Consider the following 20771-nt stretch of genomic DNA (forward strand, 5'->3'; position numbering starts at 1 on the left):
TCTCCTCCTGATGATATAAAGTCAGGCTCAGCCATCGTCTCCTCCTGATGATGTAAAGTCAGGTGAAGTCTCGTAGTCCACAGAACATCTCTGGAGCTTCACAGTAAAACAGAGTTGCAGCGTTCTGCTGAACACCTGAAGCAGCTGGAGATGATTGAAACATCAGATGTCTCCATGCAGCTCGTCTGCTGTGATCACAGATACCACACTGATCTGAGGAGAACATATTTAGCTTGTGCAGCCACTTCAGACGAGCTCACTAACGGCTTCAGTGAAGACTTCATGTTAAACACAGTCTCCTCAGATCGGTTTGGGATCTCGGCTGCTGGTAATCACTCTACAACATGAACAAGTTTTTTCCAACCAGGTGAACTCAACACATGTCGATGTAAAACTTTTAGCTGACGTCTTTTCATTGTTGTCTGTCCTGACGGCTGAACTGAACTCTGAAACACAGTGGAACCCAAAGACAGAACCTAGAACCTCCACCTCACAGGTTCTTACAGGTTCAGCTCACAGCTCAGTGAGTTTGTGCTGTCTGTCTCCATGGTGACAGAGACCAGGGTCCATCTGTGTCAAATTTGATAGATGAACCTTTTAATAGAACTGTTCTCCAGCCAATCACCTGTCAGTATTGTTGTTGTCATGGTAATTGATGATGTCAGTTGTCCTGCCAATGGATTACCGATGTCTCTGTTTTCACCTGGACAGGTCTCCATGGTAACTAATGCTGCACACCTGAGCCAGTCTGGACGATAGTCTCTATGAGCCATATACGCTGTGTCCCAATTCAGGGGCTGCATCCTTCGCAGGGCGCATTTGGAGGCCAATTACGTCACAACGCCGCGCAAAGGCTCCTTCAAATGCAGCCTTCTTTTCTTTTCCCTCTTTTTGGAGGACGCACCGCTGCTATCCTTCGTGGCCTCCCATATCCCAAGATCCTTTGCACGTCGCTGCTCAGTCCCAAAAACGACATCAAGTGGCGCAGATCTGACATTTAAATGAAGGAATTGGGTTTATACTCGGTTTTTACTCATTTGAACATCCATGGCCAGATATGTTAAACTTCAAGGGACCTTACAACCTCCAACTTTTTCCAGTCAAACTCTCTCCTCGTATTTTCACTTTTGTGGGCTTTGGCGGCAGAAATCATGACATAAGGGTGGGAACATCTGGTGACGCAACCAGGAAATACTCTGAAGGCTAGACCGTCCCATTTAACAACAGTGGACGCGGCTTTCGAAGGCCACAAAGGCCGCGTCCTTCGGAGGATGCAGCCCCTGAAGTGGGACACAGCTACAGATTCTCAGAGTCGCACGTTAGTGATGTCACCAAATGAAGCAGGTTTGTTGCCATGACCACCTGGAGTGATGGACTGTCAGAGCTGAGTGTTGCTCCAGTCTGAGTCAGGACCACAGACCTAAACAAGTGGTAAAATAAACTCTCTGACATCACCAAGAAGCTTTGTGTTGTCATATATTCTGAGCAGCTGATTGGACCATTTAGTGCAGAATAGTCACATGACATCAAATTAACCTTTCATGTAAACAGATCCTGAAGAACAAAACAGAGGTCCTCTGGTCCTCTAGTCCTCTCTCCTCTGGTCCTCTAATCCTCTGGTCCTCTCTCCTCTGGTACTGTCTCCTCTGGTCCTCTCTCCTCTGGTACTGTCTCCTCTGGTCCTGTCTCCTCTGGTCCATTCAGTGGTTGGTACTTCATGTTTATCACCAGCAGGTGGCAGCGTTCTTCCTGATGTCAGTCCAGAATCATGAGCGCCTCTTCAGGAGAATAAAACCAGTTCTACAGTCTGGAGTCTATCATTCACATCATACATTGGGTCTAAAACCAGGTCCATTTGGGTCCAAGAGACCCACACCTGAACCAGGACTCCAGTCTTACTGCTGCAGGTCTCAGGTCTGTGTGTCCCATCAGGTTCATCTCATTCTGGATCCAGTCTAATGATCCTCTGGTCCGTCTCAGACCAGGTCTCAGGTTCTCAGGTTCCCTCCACCGTGATGGTTCTGTTTAAGTCACAAGTCGATCTCAGACCAGGGACAGACCCAGCAGTTGTACTAGTGTTTCCATCAATGACCAGAGTGCTCATTCAGACCTCGACCATGTTGAGATATATTAAATCCTGAACCCGACTCGGCCCGGTCAGACCGTGTGAAGGGTTCAGGTGTCAGTCAGATGATAATCCAGAAGCTCTGAGGGGCTCATGAGAAATCTTTTTTCTGGTGATCCACTTCTGTCAGGATTGTTTCCTCTCCTGTGTTTCTGACTTTCTGGTGGAAAATAAAGTTTTATCAGGATCATCTTTATGAGTTCCTCGTTTTGTTTCTCGTCTGTGAGAACAATGTTTTTCTATTTCATGATCACGTTTTCACACATGGAAAAGAAACGTGTAATTTGTCCCTCAGGGCCTCCGTACCGTTATGATCAACACGATCAATAAAGCCGTCAGACGTTCAGCGGAGACATGAAACGTGTTCTGTAGAACAGATGTTGGGACGTGATGACAGATCAATGACTAATAATCAATGAGAGTCCTGTCTCAGTGTTCCTGCTGTCCTGATCACCTGTTCACCTGTGTGATGGTGCAGACAGGTGAGTGTTTCTGTCTTAACATTCAGCCTCACAACACCTGCACAGGTGCATTATGGGATACACCTGTCCACCACCTGCTGCTGTCAGCAGCACCTCCATCAGCTCGTCCAGGTCCATCAGGAGAACCAGGCACGCTGATTGGCTCCCCAAACATAAACAGTGACATGAATAATTAATGAGGCTTCAATAAACATGATGAGTCCGCTACACGTGAGTGACGTCATCAGCTCTGGTAATTTAAAATGTCTACTGTCATCACGTCACTGTCTGCAGGGGGCGGGGCCTGTCCTGATGAAGCCGCTCTGTTATTGGCGGTGTGAGGGGAGCTTGTGTGACGTCAGACGGTGCTGGGGGGAGGAGGAGGTTATACCGCAGTGACACCGACCTGTCTCTCCCTCTGTCTCTCTCTCTGTCTCTGTCTCGTCTCACCGATCAGCCGGATCGATACACTGGTCTGATCGGTTAAACGGATCATTACAGCAGCAGCAGCGGCGGGAGGCTCGTGCCGTCAGAACGGGAACATCGCGCGCAGTCTGAGCCCGCAGAGCGACCTCCATCTTCATCCCCCTCATCATCATCATGTCCGGCACCAAGGAGGAGGACCGCAAAGCCTCGAGCGAGTGGCGGGAATTCTTCTGGAACCCCCGAACTCACGAGTTCATGGGCCGAACCGCCACGAGCTGGGGTGAGTCCCGCCAAACCCTCTCTCTCTCTCCTACAGTCTGTTAATGTCTCTCTCTCTCTCTCTCTCTCTCCTACAGCCTGTTAATGTCTCTCTCTCTCTCTCTCTCCTACAGTCTGTTAATGTCTCTCTCTCTCTCTCTCTCCTACAGTCTGTTAATGTCTCTCTCTCTCTCCTACAGTCTGTTAATGTCTCGCTCTCTCTCTCTCCTACAGCCTGTTAATGTCTCTCTCTCTCTTTCTCTCTCTCTCCTACAGTCTGTTAATGTCTCTCTCTCTCTCTCTCCTACAGTCTGTTAATGTCTCTCTCTCTCTCTCCTACAGTCTGTTAATGTCTCTCTCTCTCTCTCTCTCTCCTACAGTCTGTTAATGTCTCTCTCTCTCTCTCCTACAGCCTGTTAATGTCTCTCTCTCTCTCTCTCCTACAGTCTGTTAATGTCTCTCTCTCTCTCTCTCTCTCCTACAGTCTGTTAATGTCTCTCTCTCTCTCCTACAGTCTGTTAATGTCTCTCTCTCTCTCTCTCTCCTACAGTCTGTTAATGTCTCTCTCTCTCTCTCTCCTACAGCCTGTTAATGTCTCTCTCTCTCTCTCTCTCTCTCTCCTACAGCCTGTTAATGTCTCTCTCTCTCTCTCTCTCTCTCTCCTACAGTCTGTTAATGTCTCTCTCTCTCTCCTACAGTCTGTTAATGTCTCTCTCTCTCTCTCTCTCTCTTACAGTCTGTTAATGTCTCTCTCTCTCTCTCTCCTACAGTCTGTTAATGTCTCTCTCTCTCTCTGGAGATGAAATGTTGATAAACTGGAGATGGAGTGGTGATAAACTGCAGATGAAGTGGTGATAAACTGGAGATGAAGTGGTGAAAAAACTGGAGATGAAATGGTGATAAACTGGAGATGAACTGGTGATAAACTGGAGATGAAATGGCTATAAACTGGAGATGAAGTGGTGATAAACTGGAGATGAAATGGTGATAAACTGGAGAGGAAATGGAGTTATTCTGGTGATAAACTGGAGATGAAGTGGTGATAAACTGGAGATGAAATGGTGATAAACTGGAGATGAACTGGTGATAAACTGGAGATAAATGGTTATAAACTGGAGATGAAGTGGTGATAAACTGGAGAGGAAATGGAGTTATTCTGGTGTAAAACTGGAGATGAAGTGGTGATAAACTGGAGATGAAGTGGAGTTATTCTGGTGTAAAACTGGAGATGAAGTGGTGATAAACTGCAGATGAAGTGGTGATAAACTGGAGATGAAGTGGTGATAAACTGCAGATGAAGTGGAGTTATTCTGGTGTAAAACTGGAGATGAAGTGGTGATAAACTGGAGATGAACTGGTGATAAACTGGTGATGAAATGGTGATAAACTGGAGATGAACTGGTGATAAACTGGAGATGAACTGGTGATAAACTGCAGATGAAGTGGTGATAAACTGGAGATGAAATGGAGTTATTCTGGTGATAAACTGGAGATGAAGTGGTGATAAACTGGAGATGAAATGGTGATAAACTGGAGATGAAATGGTGATAAACTGGAGATGAAATGGAGTTATTCTGGTGATAAACTGGAGATGAAGTGGTGATAAACTGGAGATGAAGTGGAGTTATTCTTCTGATAAACTGGAGATGAAGTGGTGATAAACTGCAGATGAAGTGGTGATAAACTGGAGATGAAGTGGTGATAAACTGCAGATGAAGTGGAGTTATTCTGGTGTAAAACTGGAGATGAAGTGGTGATAAACTGGAGATGAAGTGGTGATAAACTGCAGATGAAGTGGTGATAAACTGGAGATGAAGTGGTGATAAACTGGAGATGAAATGGTGATAAACTGGAGATGAACTGGAGATGAAGTGGAGTTATTCTGCTGATAAACTGGAGATGAAGTAGTGATAAACTGGAGATGAACTGGTGATAAACTGGTGATGAAATGGTGATAAACTGGAGATGAACTGGTGATAAACTGGAGATGAAGTGGTGATAAACTGGAGATGAAGTGGAGTTATTCTTCTGATAAACTGGAGATGAAGTGGTGATAAACTGGAGATGAAGTGGTGATAAACTGGAGATGAAATGGTGATAAACTGGAGATGAACTGGTGATAAACTGGAGATAAATGGTTATAAACTGGAGATGAAGTGGTGATAAACTGGAGAGGAAATGGAGTTATTCTGGTGTAAAACTGGAGATGAAGTGGTGATAAACTGGAGATGAAGTGGTGATAAACTGGAGAGGAAATGGTGATAAACTGGAGATGAAGTGGTGATAAACTGGAGATGAAATGGTGATAAACTGGAGATGAAGTGGTGATAAACTGGAGATGAAGTGGTGATAAACTGGAGAGGAAATGGTGATAAACTGGAGATGAAGTGGTGATAAACTGGAGATGAAATGGTGATAAACTGGAGATGAAGTGGTGATAAACTGGAGATGAAGTGGTGATAAACTGGAGAGGAAATGGAGTTATTCTGGTGTAAAACTGGAGATGAAGTGGTGATAAACTGGAGATGAAGTGGTGATAAACTGGAGATGAAGTGGTGATAAACTGCAGATGAAGTGGAGTTATTCTGGTGTAAAACTGGAGATGAAGTGGTGATAAACTGGAGATGAAGTGGTGATAAACTGGAGATGAAATGGTGATAAACTGGAGATGAACTGGAGATGAAGTGGAGTTATTTTGCTGATAAACTGGAGATGTAGTGGTGATAAACTGGAGATGAACTGGTGATAAACTGGAGATGAAGTGGTGATAAACTGCAGATGAAGTGGTGATAAACTGGAGATGAAATGGAGTTATTCTGGTGATAAACTGGAGATGAAGTGCTGATAAACTGGAGATGAAATGGTGATAAACTGGAGATGAAATGGAGTTATTCTGGTGATAAACTGGAGATGAAGTGGTGATAAACTGGAGATGAAGTGGAGTTATTCTGCTGATAAACTGGAGATGAAGTGGTGATAAACTGGAGATGAAGTGGAGTTATTCTGGTGTAAAACTGGAGATGAAGTGGTGATAAACTGGAGATGAAGTGGTGATAAACTGCAGATGAAGTGGTGATAAACTGGAGATGAAATGGTGATAAACTGGAGATGAACTGGAGATGAAGTGGAGTTATTCTGCTGATAAACTGGAGATGAAGTGGTGATAAACTGGTGATGAAATGGTGATAAACTGGAGATGAACTGGTGATAAACTGGAGATGAAGTGGTGATAAACTGCAGATGAAGTGGTGATAAACTGGAGATGAAATGGAGGTATTCTGGTGATAAACTGGAGATGAAGTGGTGATAAACTGGAGATGAAATGGTGATAAACTGGAGACGAAGTGGTGATAAACTGGAGATGAAGTGGAGTTATTCTGCTGATAAACTGGAGATGAAGTGGTGATAAACTGGAGAGGAAATGGTGATAAACTGGAGATGAACTGGTGATAAACTGGAGATGAAGTGGTGATAAACTGGAGATGAAATGGTGATAAACAGGAGATGAACTGGTGATAAACTGGAGATGAAGTGGTGATAAACTGGTGATAAACTGGAGATTGAACTGGAGTTGAACTGGAGTCTATTCTGTTAAGACAGCTGCAGGCTTTACATAACTACACACTGATGAAGTCATATTTCCCATCATGCACCAGGACAGAGGGGGCTTGGACTTGATGGAGACTAAAGGACACAAACACACTCTTACACACTGATGCACACACACAATAAATTGATGAAAGGCAGAGTAACATCAGGACCTGTTTCTGGAGAGCTCTACATGACCTCGGCTGTGGTCGTCCCAGTCAATCTGTTCACGTCTGTCAGTTCCCTGATGGGACAACTGGACACGTGATGACATGAGGACATGAGTCTGAACCCTCCCTGTATGAACTGGGTTGAGGCCAGGGGGTGTGCTTTACCAAAGCATAAGGATGCCCCCCATCGTCCACTGACATGATATATGACCAGCGACATCATGGCTGTCGCTCAGCTGGAGGCTGAAGAAGCACCGTGAAGGATCAGATGAATAACGCTGTGACGAGGGTCAGACCTGAGGACCTGGAGGAGACTGCAGTGAGGGGAGGAGGTTCAAATGATGGAGATGACAACCAGAGGGAGGCTGGAGAAGTACAGCCATGTCTGCCTCCACCTCCACCTTCCCTCCTCCTCCACCACACATACAAGCTCCGCCTGCAACAGTCAGTCCAGGTCTGTGAGCCATCAGAGGTCTCACTGTTAAAGGATCAGATGCCGTCATCACATTTCAATGGACAACTAAAGAAGAGTGGTGTGTGTGTGTGTGTGTGTGTGTGTGTGTGTGTGTGTGTGTGTGTGTGTTAATCTGGATTAAGCAGACAGAGGAGGTTGATTGGACTGTAATCTATCCACACACAAACACACACATGTTGGTATAGATGTACTTGTGAGGACTCTCACTGACATCATCTTAAAAGGAACAGTACAACATTTTACAATAAATAAACAATAAATCAGATGCTTCTGAAGATGTGCAGTGACTCTACAGCAGAAGATGAGCAGTGACTCTACAGCTGAAGATGTGCAGTGACTCCAAAGCTGAAGATGTGCAGCGACTCTACAGCTGAAGATGTGCAGTGTCTCCACAGCTGAAGATGTGCAGTGACTCCAAAGCTGAAGATGTGCAGTGACTCTACAGCTGAAGATGTGCAGTGTCTCCACAGCTGAAGATGTGCAGTGACTCCAAAGCTGAAGATGTGCAGTGACTCTACAGCTGAAGATGTGCAGTGTCTCCACAGCTGAAGATGTGCAGTGACTCTACAGCTGAAGATGTGCAGTGACTCCACAGCTGAAGATGTGCAGTGACTCTACAGCTGAAGATGTGCAGTGACTCTACAGTAGATGTGCAGTGACTCTACAGCAGAAGATGAGCAGCGACTCTACAGCTGAAGATGTGCAGTGACTCCACAGCTGAAGATGTGCAGTGACTCTACAGCTGAAGATGTGCAGTGACTCTACAGCTGAAGATGTGCAGTGACTCTACAGTAGATGTGCAGTGACTCTACAGCAGAAGATGAGCAGTGACTCTACAGCTGAAGATGTGCAGTGACTCTACAGCAGAAGATGAGCAGTGACTCTACAGCTGAAGATGTGTAGTGACTCTACAGCTGAAGATGTGCAGTGACTCTACAGCTGAAGATGTGCAGTGACTCCACAGCTGAAGATGTGCAGTGACTCTACAGTAGATGTGCAGTGACTCTACAGCAGAAGATGAGCAGTGACTCTACAGCTGAAGATGTGCAGTGACTCTACAGGACATGTGCAGTGACTCTACAGCTGAAGATGAGCAGTGACTCCACAGTAGAAGATGTGCAGTGACTCTACAGCTGAAGATGTGCAGTGACTCTACAGCTGAAGATGTGCAGTGGCTCTACAGCTGAAGATGTGCAGTGACTCCACAGCTGAAGATGTGCAGTGACTCTACAGCTGAAGATGTGCAGTGACTCTACAGTAGATGTGCAGTGACTCTACAGCAGAAGATGAGCAGTGACTCTACAGCTGAAGATGTGCAGTGACTCTACAGGACATGTGCAGTGACTCTACAGCTGAAGATGAGCAGTGACTCCACAGTAGAAGATGTGCAGTGACTCTACAGCTGAAGATGTGCAGTGACTCCACAGCTGAAGATGTGCAGTGACTCTACAGCTGAAGATGTGCAGTGACTCTACAGTAGATGTGCAGTGACTCTACAGCAGAAGATGAGCAGTGACTCTACAGCTGAAGATGTGCAGTGACTCTACAGGACATGTGCAGTGACTCTACAGCTGAAGATGAGCAGTGACTCCACAGTAGAAGATGTGCAGTGACTCTACAGCTGAAGATGTGCAGTGACTCTACAGCTGAAGATGTGCAGTGACTCTACAGTAGATGTGCAGTGACTCTACAGCTGAAGATGTGCAGTGACTCTACTGTAGATGTGCAGTGACTCTACAGCTGAAGATGAGCAGTGATTCCACAGCTGAAGATGAGCAGTGACTCTACAGTAGATGTGCAGTGACTCTACAGCTGAAGATGTGCAGTGACTCTACTGTAGATGTGCAGTGACTCTACAGCTGAAGATGTGCAGTGACTCTACAGCTGAAGATGTGCAGTGACTCTACTGTAGATGTGCAAGTGACTCTACAGCTGAAGATGTGCAGTGACTCTACAGCTGAAGATGTGCAGTGACTCCACAGCTGAAGATGAGCAGTGATTCCACAGCTGAAGATGTGCAGTGACTCTACAGCAGAAGATGAGCAGTGACTCTACAGCTGAAGATGAGCAGTGACTCCACAGCTGAAGATGTCCTCTACAGGACATGTGCAGTGCGTGTTTGTTTATGTACCAACCCACCTGTCCTCCAGCTGTTAAACCAAAGCTACACCCTGGCTGACAGCACAGCGTTCAGGCATGGACGAGGATCAGAAAGTGGTTCTCAGCACCGGTGTGATCCTGTTAGACAAACAGTTTAATCTGCAGCAGAGGACACGTTTGATGACATTAACTCTGCAGGACGAAACCTTTAACAGGTTCAACTTACAAACAGACTCCATGTCAGATTTAAAGGCTGGAATCTGATAATCCTCTGAGGAGGTTCAAGTGGTACTGAAGTCTTTTAGTGAGGACCTTAAGGACCTTCAGAGGTCATGAAAGAGGTGACAGTGGTTCTTTAGGTTCTGTAGAGCTCTGAAAGTCTCTCAAGATGTTCTAGAGGAAACTGATGGACTGTCAGCATGAAGCACCAGTGATATTGCTATGGTTGCCTATACAGTGTTACAGTGTATTGTTTCTCTTTTTTTGCGTACTTACCAATATCAGTTTTGTACAGCCAGGAGGAATACTTCCTCTCTGACAGCAAGTTGGGTCGAACCCTGGTGAATGGACTTTTGCTGCTTGTCGGGGGAGGGGGTGAAGCAGGTGGGCTGCTGCTCTGCTCCATGGATGTACTCTGCTCTGTGCTTGAACCAGCAGCGGCAGAGATCCTGTCGCTACTACTAGCAGCAGAGCTAACGTTTGCCTCGCCAGAATCACTTTGAGTGCGCTTAAAAAACGTGGATATTTGCTCTCCGTGTCTGTCTGTAGGTGTGTGTTCACCTGTTTGTTTTTTTGTGTATGCCGGTGCGAAGCTCCGCCCATCATAAAACAGAGAGCGGAGGAGAAGGGTAGATGAAAAAAATTAAATGAAATATCCTGCTTAAATTAGATCAGTAACATCATTATTTATTAAAAGAACACGGTCCAGACCTGTTCTATAGGAAAAGTGACCTGTTGTGATTTGGTGATATAAATGAAATAAACTTTCACGGGGGGCGCGGGGTCCTGGGCAGGGGAAACACTGCTATAGTTCGATCTTTAGAAGAGAGGTTAAACTGTAGCTGGTAGCCAATCAGAGTCCAGGATTCTCTGTTGCCAGGTAAAAAAAATATATTTATGATTTGTAAAACTGATCAATCAGTTTAAATTGACTGCTGTCAATGTGAGATAAAAATAACCAATAAGAAGATGAGACAGAGAGCTGATACACACTGAGAGATTACACCCTCCCCTCCCCTCCCCCTCCCCTCAGACTGAAAGTAGGTCATCAGCAGGGGGCGGGGCTAAACACAAGAGGATTATAAAGATGACATTCAGAGGAGAGGGAGTAGTGGGGGAGGAGAGGATGTAAGGTATTGTGCTGTATAAAAATGACTCCCTGTCTCCCCCATCAGGTCTGATCCTGCTCTTCTACCTGGTCTTCTACCTGTTCCTGGCGGGCATGTTTGTTCTTACCATGTACATCATGCTGCTGACGCTTGACGACTACAAACCCACCTGGCAGGACCGCCTGGCCACTCCAGGTACCAAAACAAACACACCTGAGCAGAAAAACACCCCCCAACTCCACCCAAAACACACCCTAACTCCACCCAACACCCCCCAACTCCACCCAACACACCCCAACTCCACACAAAACATCTCAACTCCACCCAAAACATCTCAACTCCACCCAAAACACCCCAACTCACCCCAACACATGCCAGCTCCACCTAACACACCCCAACTTAGGGCTGGACGATTATGGAAAAAATAATAATCACGATTATTTTGATTGATATTGAAATCACGATTAATAAACACGATTATTCATTCATTTAAAAAAAGTGTTTATTGGGCCACCAAAACTCAACTTTAAATATAACTTAATACATATAACAAAATACTCGGCAGTGGAGACATCTTTTTCAACTTCAGGGCGACATTTATCATACAAAGCAGGCAGTGCAACTCTGCTGAAGTGTTTAGTCTTGACCAGTGTCTTGAACCCTGGGTTGCTAACTGTCCTTAGCTAGCATGAACGTCACAGCCTCCGTTATCTCTTACTGTCGCCAGGAGCCGGTGGGATATGGAGCGGCATTGTAAAGAGTGTCTTCAATAGAGGACTGTGTTGCGGTGGCGGTGGCTGAAGTTGACGCTCTTGCACTTTTTTGGGTCTTTTGCTCCATCAATACTTTGTCATAGACACTTTATGGCTGAACTTTAAATGGTTAAATAAATGTGTCGTGTTGCCGTGAGGTGCGGACACGACGGCGTGACAAACTTTGCAAACAATCTCTTTCTGCTCCACGTCCAACAATTTGAAGCCAAAATGTCTCCAAATGACCAAACTTGTCCTACCTTTCTTTTCAACTAAAGGCTCAGGCTGCTTTTCTGCCATGTTGTCAATCGCTCGCTCTACAATTGATCCACAAACTCACTGCTGCAGCTGCAGGCGACACAGGTGCGTTCACTGTGCTTTTACAGCGCAGTAATTCTCATTAATCGTTTTTCTTCGATTACAGTGTTTTCATGATCGTGAGAAGTCAAAATCGAAATCGTGATCAAAATTCGATTAATCGTCCAGCCCTACCCCAACTCCACCCAAAACACCCCAGCTCCACACAACACACACCCAACACACCCCAACTCCACCCAACACACCCCAACTCCACCCAAAACACCCCAGCTCCACACAACACACACCCAACACACCCCAACTCCACCCAACACACCCCAACTCCACCCAAAACACCCCAGCTCCACACAACACACACCTAACACACCCCAACTCCACCCAAAACACCCCAGCTCCACACACCCAATACACCCCAACTCCACCTAAAACACACCAGCTCCACCCAACACACCCCAACAAGGCTCAGCATGTGATTGGTTAATGAGCAGTTGTCTTCATGTTTCAGGAATGATGATTCGTCCGAAGGGCGATCAGCTGGAGATCAGTTTCTCCATGTCGAACACTGAGAGCTGGGACGGCTTCGTCCAGAACCTCAACAACTTCCTCTCTCGTGAGACGCTGGTTAATTCATTTAAATCTTTAATGATGTGATGTCATAGATTCGTTTATAAAATTATGATTATTTCATTACATCAAATGAAATGACTTCATGGTTTGGTGATTCTGTTTTACACAAGCATTTTAGTCTGTCTACCTGTCTAACTCTCCACCTGTCTGTCTGACTGTCACTCTGCCTGTCTGTCTGTCTGCAGCGTACAACGACAGCTATCAGGTTCAGACCAATGATAACTGCCCTCCAGATCAATACTTCATTCAGGAGGACAGTGGAGAGGTAAACCTGCCTGTCTGTCTCTCAGCCTGTCTGTGTCTCCACCTGCCTGTCTTACCCTCCACCTGCCTGTGTGTCTCTCTGCAGGTCAGGAACAACCCTAAGCGCTCCTGTCAGTTCAATCGGACGATGTTGGAGGAATGCTCTGGGATTTCAGATCGTTTCTATGGTTACAGCAGAGGTGAACCCTGCATCCTCATCAAACTGAACCGGGTACGTTGACCTCTGACCTCTGATCCAAACACACGTTTGAACCTGCAGACAAACAGGAGCTCATTGTGTCCGTAATGATTACTGGCACTGTGACAAACACACAGACACACACTGACTAACAACATCACACAAATACTTCTCTTAAAATACCTCTTTTATGAATGGAGTTTGGTGGTGGAGCCACACAGACACACACAGTAAGGCTAAGAACCATTGTATTGCTGTACTCTTCACCAGTCTTGATTTAACCCTCCTGATCTGACTGTCCACCTGTCTGTCTCTACAGGTGATTGGTATGTTGCCAGGGAAGGACGGTCAATCTCCTTATGTCACCTGTGGAGCCAAGGTCTGAATCTGTCTGTCTGACTGACTGACTGTCTGTCTGTCTTCACACCTGTCTATCTCACTATCTGTTACACCATCTGTCTTCAGCTTATGTGTTGTCCCCATCTCTCCGTCCCTCCATCTTCAGAGGTACAAAGTGGACAAAGACGAGTGGGTAAGAATAGTAGAAACAAAGAGCCTCTGATGTCCCGACTGCGTTTGTGTTGCCCCGATAATCACACTGATTATCTGCTGATCGTGAGTCAATCCACAGCAGTGAAAAGCTGTAGAGTTCAGTAAAGAAACGCAGTAGAGTTCAGTAAAGAAACACAGTAGAGTTCAGTAAAGAAAGGTGGTAGAGTTCAGTAAAGAAACACAGTAGAGTTCAGTAAAGAAACACAGTAGAGTTCAGTAAAGAAACAGTAGAGTGCAGTAAAGAAACACAGTAGAGTGCAGTAAAGAAACGCAGTAGAGTTCAGTAAAGAAACACAGTAGAGTGCAGTAAAGAAACGCAGTAGAGTTCAGTAGAGAAACGCAGTAGAGTTCAGTAAAGAAACTGTAGAGTTCAGTAAAGAAACAGTAGAGTTCAGTAATGAAACACAGTAGAGTTCAGTAAAGAAACGCAGTAGAGTTCAGTAAAGAAACACTGTAGAGTGCAGTAAAGAAACACAGTAGAGTTCAGTAAAGAAACAGTAGAGTTCAGTAAAGAAACTAGAGTTCAGTAAAGAAACAGTAGAGTTCAGTAATGAAACACAGTAGAGTTCAGTAAAGAAACACAGTAGAGTTCAGTAGAGAAACGCAGTAGAGTTCAGTAAAGAAACTGTAGAGTTCAGTAAAGAAACAGTAGAGTTCAGTAATGAAACACAGTAGAGTTCAGTAAAGAAACACAGTAGAGTTCAGTAAAGAAACGCAGTAGAGTTCAGTAGAGAAACGCAGTAGAGTTCAGTAAAGAAACAGTAGAGCTCAGTAATGAAACACAGTAGAGTTCAGTAAAGAAACGCAGTAGAGTTCAGTAGAGAAACGCAGTAGAGTTCAGTAAAGAAACTGTAGAGTTCAGTGAAGAAACAGTAGAGTTCAGTAGAGAAACACAGTAGAGTTCAGTAATGAAACACAGTAGAGTTCAGTAAAGAAACGCAGTAGAGTTCAGTAGAGAAACGCAGTAGAATTCAGTAAAGAAACAGTAGAGCTCAGTAATGAAACACAGTAGAGTTCAGTAAGAAACGCAGTAGAGTTCAGTGAAGAAACTGTAGAGTTCAGTAGAGAAACGCAGTAGAGTTCAGTAGAGAAACGCAGTAGAGTTCAGTAAAGAAACAGTAGAGCTCAGTAATGAAACACAGTAGAGTTCAGTAAAGAAACGCAGTAGAGTTCAGTAGAGAAACGCAGTAGAGTTCAGTAAAGAAACTGTAGAGTTCAGTGAAGAAACAGTAGAGTTCAGTAGAGAAACACAGTAGAGTTCAGTAATGAAACACAGTAGAGTTCAGTAAAGAAACGCAGTAGAGTTCAGTAGAGAAACACAGTAGAGCTCAGTAATGAAACACAGTAGAGTTCAGTAATGAAACACAGTAGAGTTCAGTAAAGAAACGCAGTAGAGTTCAGTAAAGAAACGCAGTAGAGTTCAGTGAAGAAACTGTAGAGTTCAGTAGAGAAACACAGTAGAGCTCAGTAATGAAACACAGTAGAGTTCAGTAAAGAAACGCAGTAGAGTTCAGTAAAGAAACTGTAGAGTTCAGTAAAGAAAAGCAGTAGAGTTCAGTAAAGAAACACAGTAGAGTTCAGTAAAGAAACAAAGTAGAGTTCAGTAATGAAACGCAGTAGAGTTCAGTAAAGAAACGCAGTAGAGTTCAGTAAAGAAACTGTAGAGTTCAGTAAAGAAACGCAGCAGAGTTCAGTAATGAAACGCAGTAGAGTTCAGTAAAGAAACGCAGTAGAGTTCAGTAAAGAAACTGTAGAGTTCAGTAAAGAAACGCAGTAGAGTTCAGTAAAGAAACACAGTAGAGTTCAGTAAAGAAACAAAGTAGAGTTCAGTAAAGAAACAGAGTAGAGTTCAGTAAAGAAACTGTAGGGTTCAGTAAAGAAACAGAGTAGAGTTCAGTAAAGAAACACAGTAGAGTTCAGTAAAGAAACAGAGTGGAGTTCAGTAAAGAAACTGTAGAGTTCAGTAAAGAAACAGAGTTTGGTTAACTGATCTTTGTGTACTGTATCTGTGTGCGTGTGTGTGTGTGCGCGTGTGTGCGCGTGCGTGTGTGCAGAGGGAGGATGGTGATAAGATTGGACGTCTGGCTTATTATCCTCCCAATGGAACCTTCAACCTCATGTACTACCCTTACTACGGCAAGAAAGCTCAGGTAACACAATCAGTACACTACACACTCTGAATACACAACAGATCCATGTCAGTAGATCCAACAGATCCATGTCAGTAGATCCAACAGATCCATGTCAGTAGATCCAAGTCAGTGGATCTAACAGATTGATGTCAGTAGATCTAGTGGATCCATGTCAGTAGATCCAACAGATCCATGTCAGTAGATCTAACAGATCGATGTCAATAGATCTAGCAGATTGATGTCAGTAGATCGAACAGATTGATGTCAATAGATCTAGCAGATTGATGTCAGTAGATCTAACGGATCAATGTAAGTAAATCTAACAGATCCATGTGAGTAGATCTCTCAGTATGTTACTTCTACTCTTATCTTTAGTAGATCCATATCTTAGATCAGTTAGTAGATCATGTCATGAATCAACACGTGTAACTGTTAGAGGATCCAGTAGATCTGTGGTGATGGATACATGATAGTATTTCCATATTACTCTGCGGTGTATTTCAATGTCTCGTGGCATACTGGTACTTCAGTGTGTGATGTGTTTAATGTCTCAGGTGAACTACACTCAGCCGCTGGTGGCCGTGAAGTTCCTGAACGCCTCTCTGAACACAGACATCAACGTGGAGTGTAAAATCAACTCCAACACTCTGGCCGACGGCAGCGAAAGAGACAAGTTCGCTGGACGGGTTTCCTTCAAACTACGAATCAATGACAAATAGACACACACACACACACATTTCCACACACATGTTGAAGCTGCACTAATCCAGATGTTTAATGAAATGATTCAGTGTGTCCTCTCCTCCTTAAGCCTCAGACACACCACCTGTGTTTCCATATCTGCGTAGAATGGTTTCTCTTCCTGCTTCATGATGCGTTCACTGACCGCCGGAGTTATTTTGAAGTCTTTGTCACCTTGAGTTACAGTTTGATTGTCCCAGTAGTCGTATAAATACATATTTTGTTCTGTATTTCTCTGATGTGATCCTCAGTGCAGCTTTAACTCAAACACACTGACCCTGAAACGGACCAATCAGCATGCACACATGCTCTGATGTCACTGCCACTGACTGAAAACCAACAGATGACAGGAGGATCTTCACCTCCATCATCATATCGATCTGCATGAAACAAAGAGCAAATTATTGACAGCACAGCTGATGTGTTTACTGATCAACAGTGTGTTTATTCATGTTTATTTATGTAATACTCGTTTATTTATTTGGCTTATTGATGATTCCTCCTTGTGTTTGTGTGACTAATATTAATATCATGACAGATCCAGCAGACAGTTTACCTTCTGGCTGGTTTCTGTAAACATAACATCAGGTAACACTGGCTTTGATTGGCTGTTTTAAAGGTTCCTGGAGAACCTGGAACAATCTGGTATTATCAGTTAGTTCAGCAACTAAATGAAACTCCACAACAGAAACCAGTTCAGTAACAGTTTTACCTCGTGAGCTCCGAAAGACAAAATAATAGTGACAGAGATGCCACAGAAGTGTTCAGGAACTAGATCCCACACCACAGTAGAAACTAATCCAGAACGTGGTGACCAAACCTGTCGAGCTCAAAAGACTAAAAACAAGTTCATAAAACATTTACAAACCAAATCAGAAACAACTTGGATACAAAACACGTTACAAGAAATCAGTTCCTGAGTGAGACAGCTTGAAACACATACATAACCAGAACAGGAACCAGTTATCAAAGACAGCCTCACTGCAAGGTCTACTTCAGGAGCTTTCATTTACATCAGTAACCAGGCCACAGACCAGTTCAGAAACCAGTTCAGATATCAGACCTTAAGCCAGTTCAGCTATCAGATCTTAAGCCAGTTCTGAAACCAGTTCAGATATCAGACCTTAAACCAGTTCAGATATCAGATCTTAAGCCAGTTCTGAAACCAGTTCAGCTATCAGACCTTAAGCCAGTTCAGCTATCAGATCTTAAGCCAGTTCAGCTATCAGATCTTAAGCCAGTTCTGAAACCAGTTCAGATATCAGACCTTAAGCCAGTTCAGCTATCAGATCTTAAGCCAGTTCAGATATCAGACCTGAAACCAGTTCAGATATCAGACCTTAAACCAGTTCAGATATCACATCTTAAACCAGTTCAGATATCAGATCTTAAACCAGTTCAGCTATCAGATCTTAAGCCAGTTCTGAAACCAGTTCAGACATCAGATCTTAAGCCAGTTGTGAAACCAGTTCAGATATCAGATCTTAAACCAGTTCAGATGTCAGATCTCAAACCAGTTCAGATATCAGATCTTAAACCAGTTCAGATATCAGATCTTAAACCAGTTCAGATGTCAGATCTTAAACCAGTTCAGATATCAGATCTTAAACCAGTTCGGATATCAGATCTTAAGCTGGTTCTGAATCCAGTTCAGATATCTGACCTTAAACCAGTTCAGATAGTAGATCTAAAGCCGGCTCAGAAACCAGAACAGATGCCATATCATTAATAGTTCAGCAACCAATAGGGTTAGGGTTATCCAGTTCAGAATTCAGGCCAGAACCCAGTTTTACAATGTGAACACGAACCAGTTCAGAAACCAGTTTGCAAACAACCACCAGTCCAGGAACCAGTCTATCTCATTGGCCATGGTAAACCTCAGTCTCTATGTTTTGTGCCGTGAAAGCTGCTGGATCCACAGCCAATCAGATGCTAGCTGTAGTAACCACGGCAACAACAACGTGCTTTTGGATGTCATATGTCTGGTCTGTTTGTCTTTGTTGCTGCAGCAGAGCAACTCGTTAGTTAGTTAGAGGATTGATTCATTAGTGAGTGACATGATGAGTTAGTTCATTTAGTAACAAGTTAGGAGGTCGTTAGTCATTACATGTTGTTTTTGTTTACTGTTGATTTGTTGACGTGTTTCTTTTTGTTTACTATCTTCATCATGTGGCCATGACAACCAGGTCACGACACACACACACACACACTGTCCTCACCTGTCAATCACACTGTCGTGCCACATGGAAAGGCCCCTCCCCACCACTACTGCTCTCCACCAATCGTCTTCCTTTAAAGAGTGACCAGCCAATGAGATGCTCCCTCTGTATGATTTCTATATGATACCTGTTTGTGATTGGTTGATTTCTCCTGCCTGAAATTGTCCTTGTGTTGAACAGACGATTAAAAACAAAGAAAAAAGTTATTAAAACTACAAAAAACAACCCGTCTCTGTGGTGAATGGAAAAACTGCAATACTTTAAATACTACAAACTGTAATACTTCATGAATACTACAAACTCTAACTAACATCTGTAATTGTACTATCTGGAACTGCTAATGGCAACCATAGTATTTGATTATATTTGATGGTATTTACAGTACCTGCAGTTTGATGGTATTTACAGTACCTACAGTCTGATAGTATTTACAGTACCTACAGTCTAATGGTATTTACAGTACCCACAGTTTGATAGTATTTACAGTACCTACAGTCTAATGGTATTTACAGTACCTACAGTTTGATGGTATTTACAGTACCTACAGTCTAATGGTATTTACAGTACCTACAGTCTAATGGTATTTACAGTACCTACAGTCTGATAGTATTTACAGTACCTACAGTCTAATGGTATTTACAGTACCTACAGTTTGATGGTATTTACAGTACCTGCAGTCTGATAGTATTTACAGTACCTGCAGTTTGATGGTATTTACAGTACCTGCAGTTTGATGGTATTTACAGTACCTGCAGTCTGATGGTATTTACAGTGCCTACAGTCTAATGGTATTTACAGTACCTACAGTTTGATGGTATTTACAGTACCTGCAGTCTGATGGTATTTACAGTACCTGCAGTTTGATGGTATTTGCAGTTCCTGCAGTTTGATGGTATTTACAGTACCTGCAGTCTGATGGTATTTACAGTACCTACAGTTTGATGGTTTTTTGCAGTACCTACAGTCGGATGGTATTTGCAGTACCTACAGTTTGATGGTATTTACAGTACCTACAGTCTAATGGTATTTACAGTACCTACAGTCTAATGGTATTTACAGTACCTACAGTCTGATAGTATTTACAGTACCTACAGTCTAATGGTATTTACAGTACCTACAGTTTGATGGTATTTACAGTACCTGCAGTCTGATAGTATTTACAGTACCTACAGTCTAATGGTATTTACAGTACCTGCAGTTTGATGGTATTTACAGTACCTGCAGTCTGATGGTATTTACAGTGCCTACAGTCTAATGGTATTTACAGTACCTACAGTTTGATGGTATTTACAGTACCTGCAGTCTAATGGTGTTTACAGTACCTACAGTTTGATGGTATTTGCAGTACCTGCAGTTTGATGGTATTTACAGTACCTGCAGTCTGATGGTATTTACAGTACCTACAGTTTGATGGTATTTGCAGTACCTACAGTCGGATGGTATTTGCAGTACCTACAGTCTGATGGTATTTGCAGTACCTACCCGCTGGATGCCTCTGTTTGTGTAACATGCTGTGGCACCAGTATCATGCCACAGTATTTCAGCAGCACCTGACAGCCCGAAGAACTTCTCCTCACTGCAGCGACACGAGGTCCTGCCAGTATTCCTGATAAATTAGCACCAGCAGCTACGACGCAAAGCTTGCCAGCTAACTTCACAATCTGAGGAACACCAAGCAAGTTAGCACTGAGCTGCTATCCCTGCAAAGGAAAGGAGCGAACCGTTTCCTCCTCTGCCAACTCATCAGTCCTTGCACAGCAAGAACAGCCTTCAACATTGGAATCCCAACGTTCTCCTGCAACCACCAGCACCTTTTCTTCAAAGACTGGTAACGTTGAACTGGGCTTAGATAGCATAGCATAGCACGGCTAAGCACAGGACTTTAAACTCTGGTTGATGTAATACATATGTGTTCAATTTATGTGTGTCCACTGTTTGAGTGTTATTGTGATCTCAGGTCAGGTTATTGATAGTTTGCTTTCCTAGACGGCTAATTTGACGTCAGTCGAATGATGCTTCACACAGACTCAGGGTCTTTGCATGCAACTAACCATCTT

General features: G+C 43.8%; 1 protein-coding gene across 1 annotated transcript; it reads left to right on the forward strand.

Moving 5' to 3' along the window:
• Positions 1-30: 30 nt before the first annotated feature.
• On the forward strand, positions 31-18939 carry atp1b2a (ATPase Na+/K+ transporting subunit beta 2a). The gene is made up of 8 exons (XM_084344314.1): positions 31-3292; positions 10998-11126; positions 12507-12611; positions 12814-12893; positions 12978-13103; positions 13390-13449; positions 15677-15772; positions 16309-18939. Exons 1-8 carry the CDS (start codon positions 3187-3189, stop codon positions 16471-16473), a joined length of 867 nt encoding a protein of 288 aa, XP_084200440.1. The 5' UTR covers positions 31-3186; the 3' UTR covers positions 16474-18939.
• Positions 18940-20771: the final 1832 nt, after the last annotated feature.

Source organism: Pagrus pagrus, assembly GCF_965226575.1.
Source record: "Pagrus pagrus genome assembly, chromosome: 22".
In the NCBI taxonomy this organism is placed as follows: Eukaryota; Metazoa; Chordata; class Actinopteri; order Spariformes; family Sparidae; genus Pagrus; species Pagrus pagrus.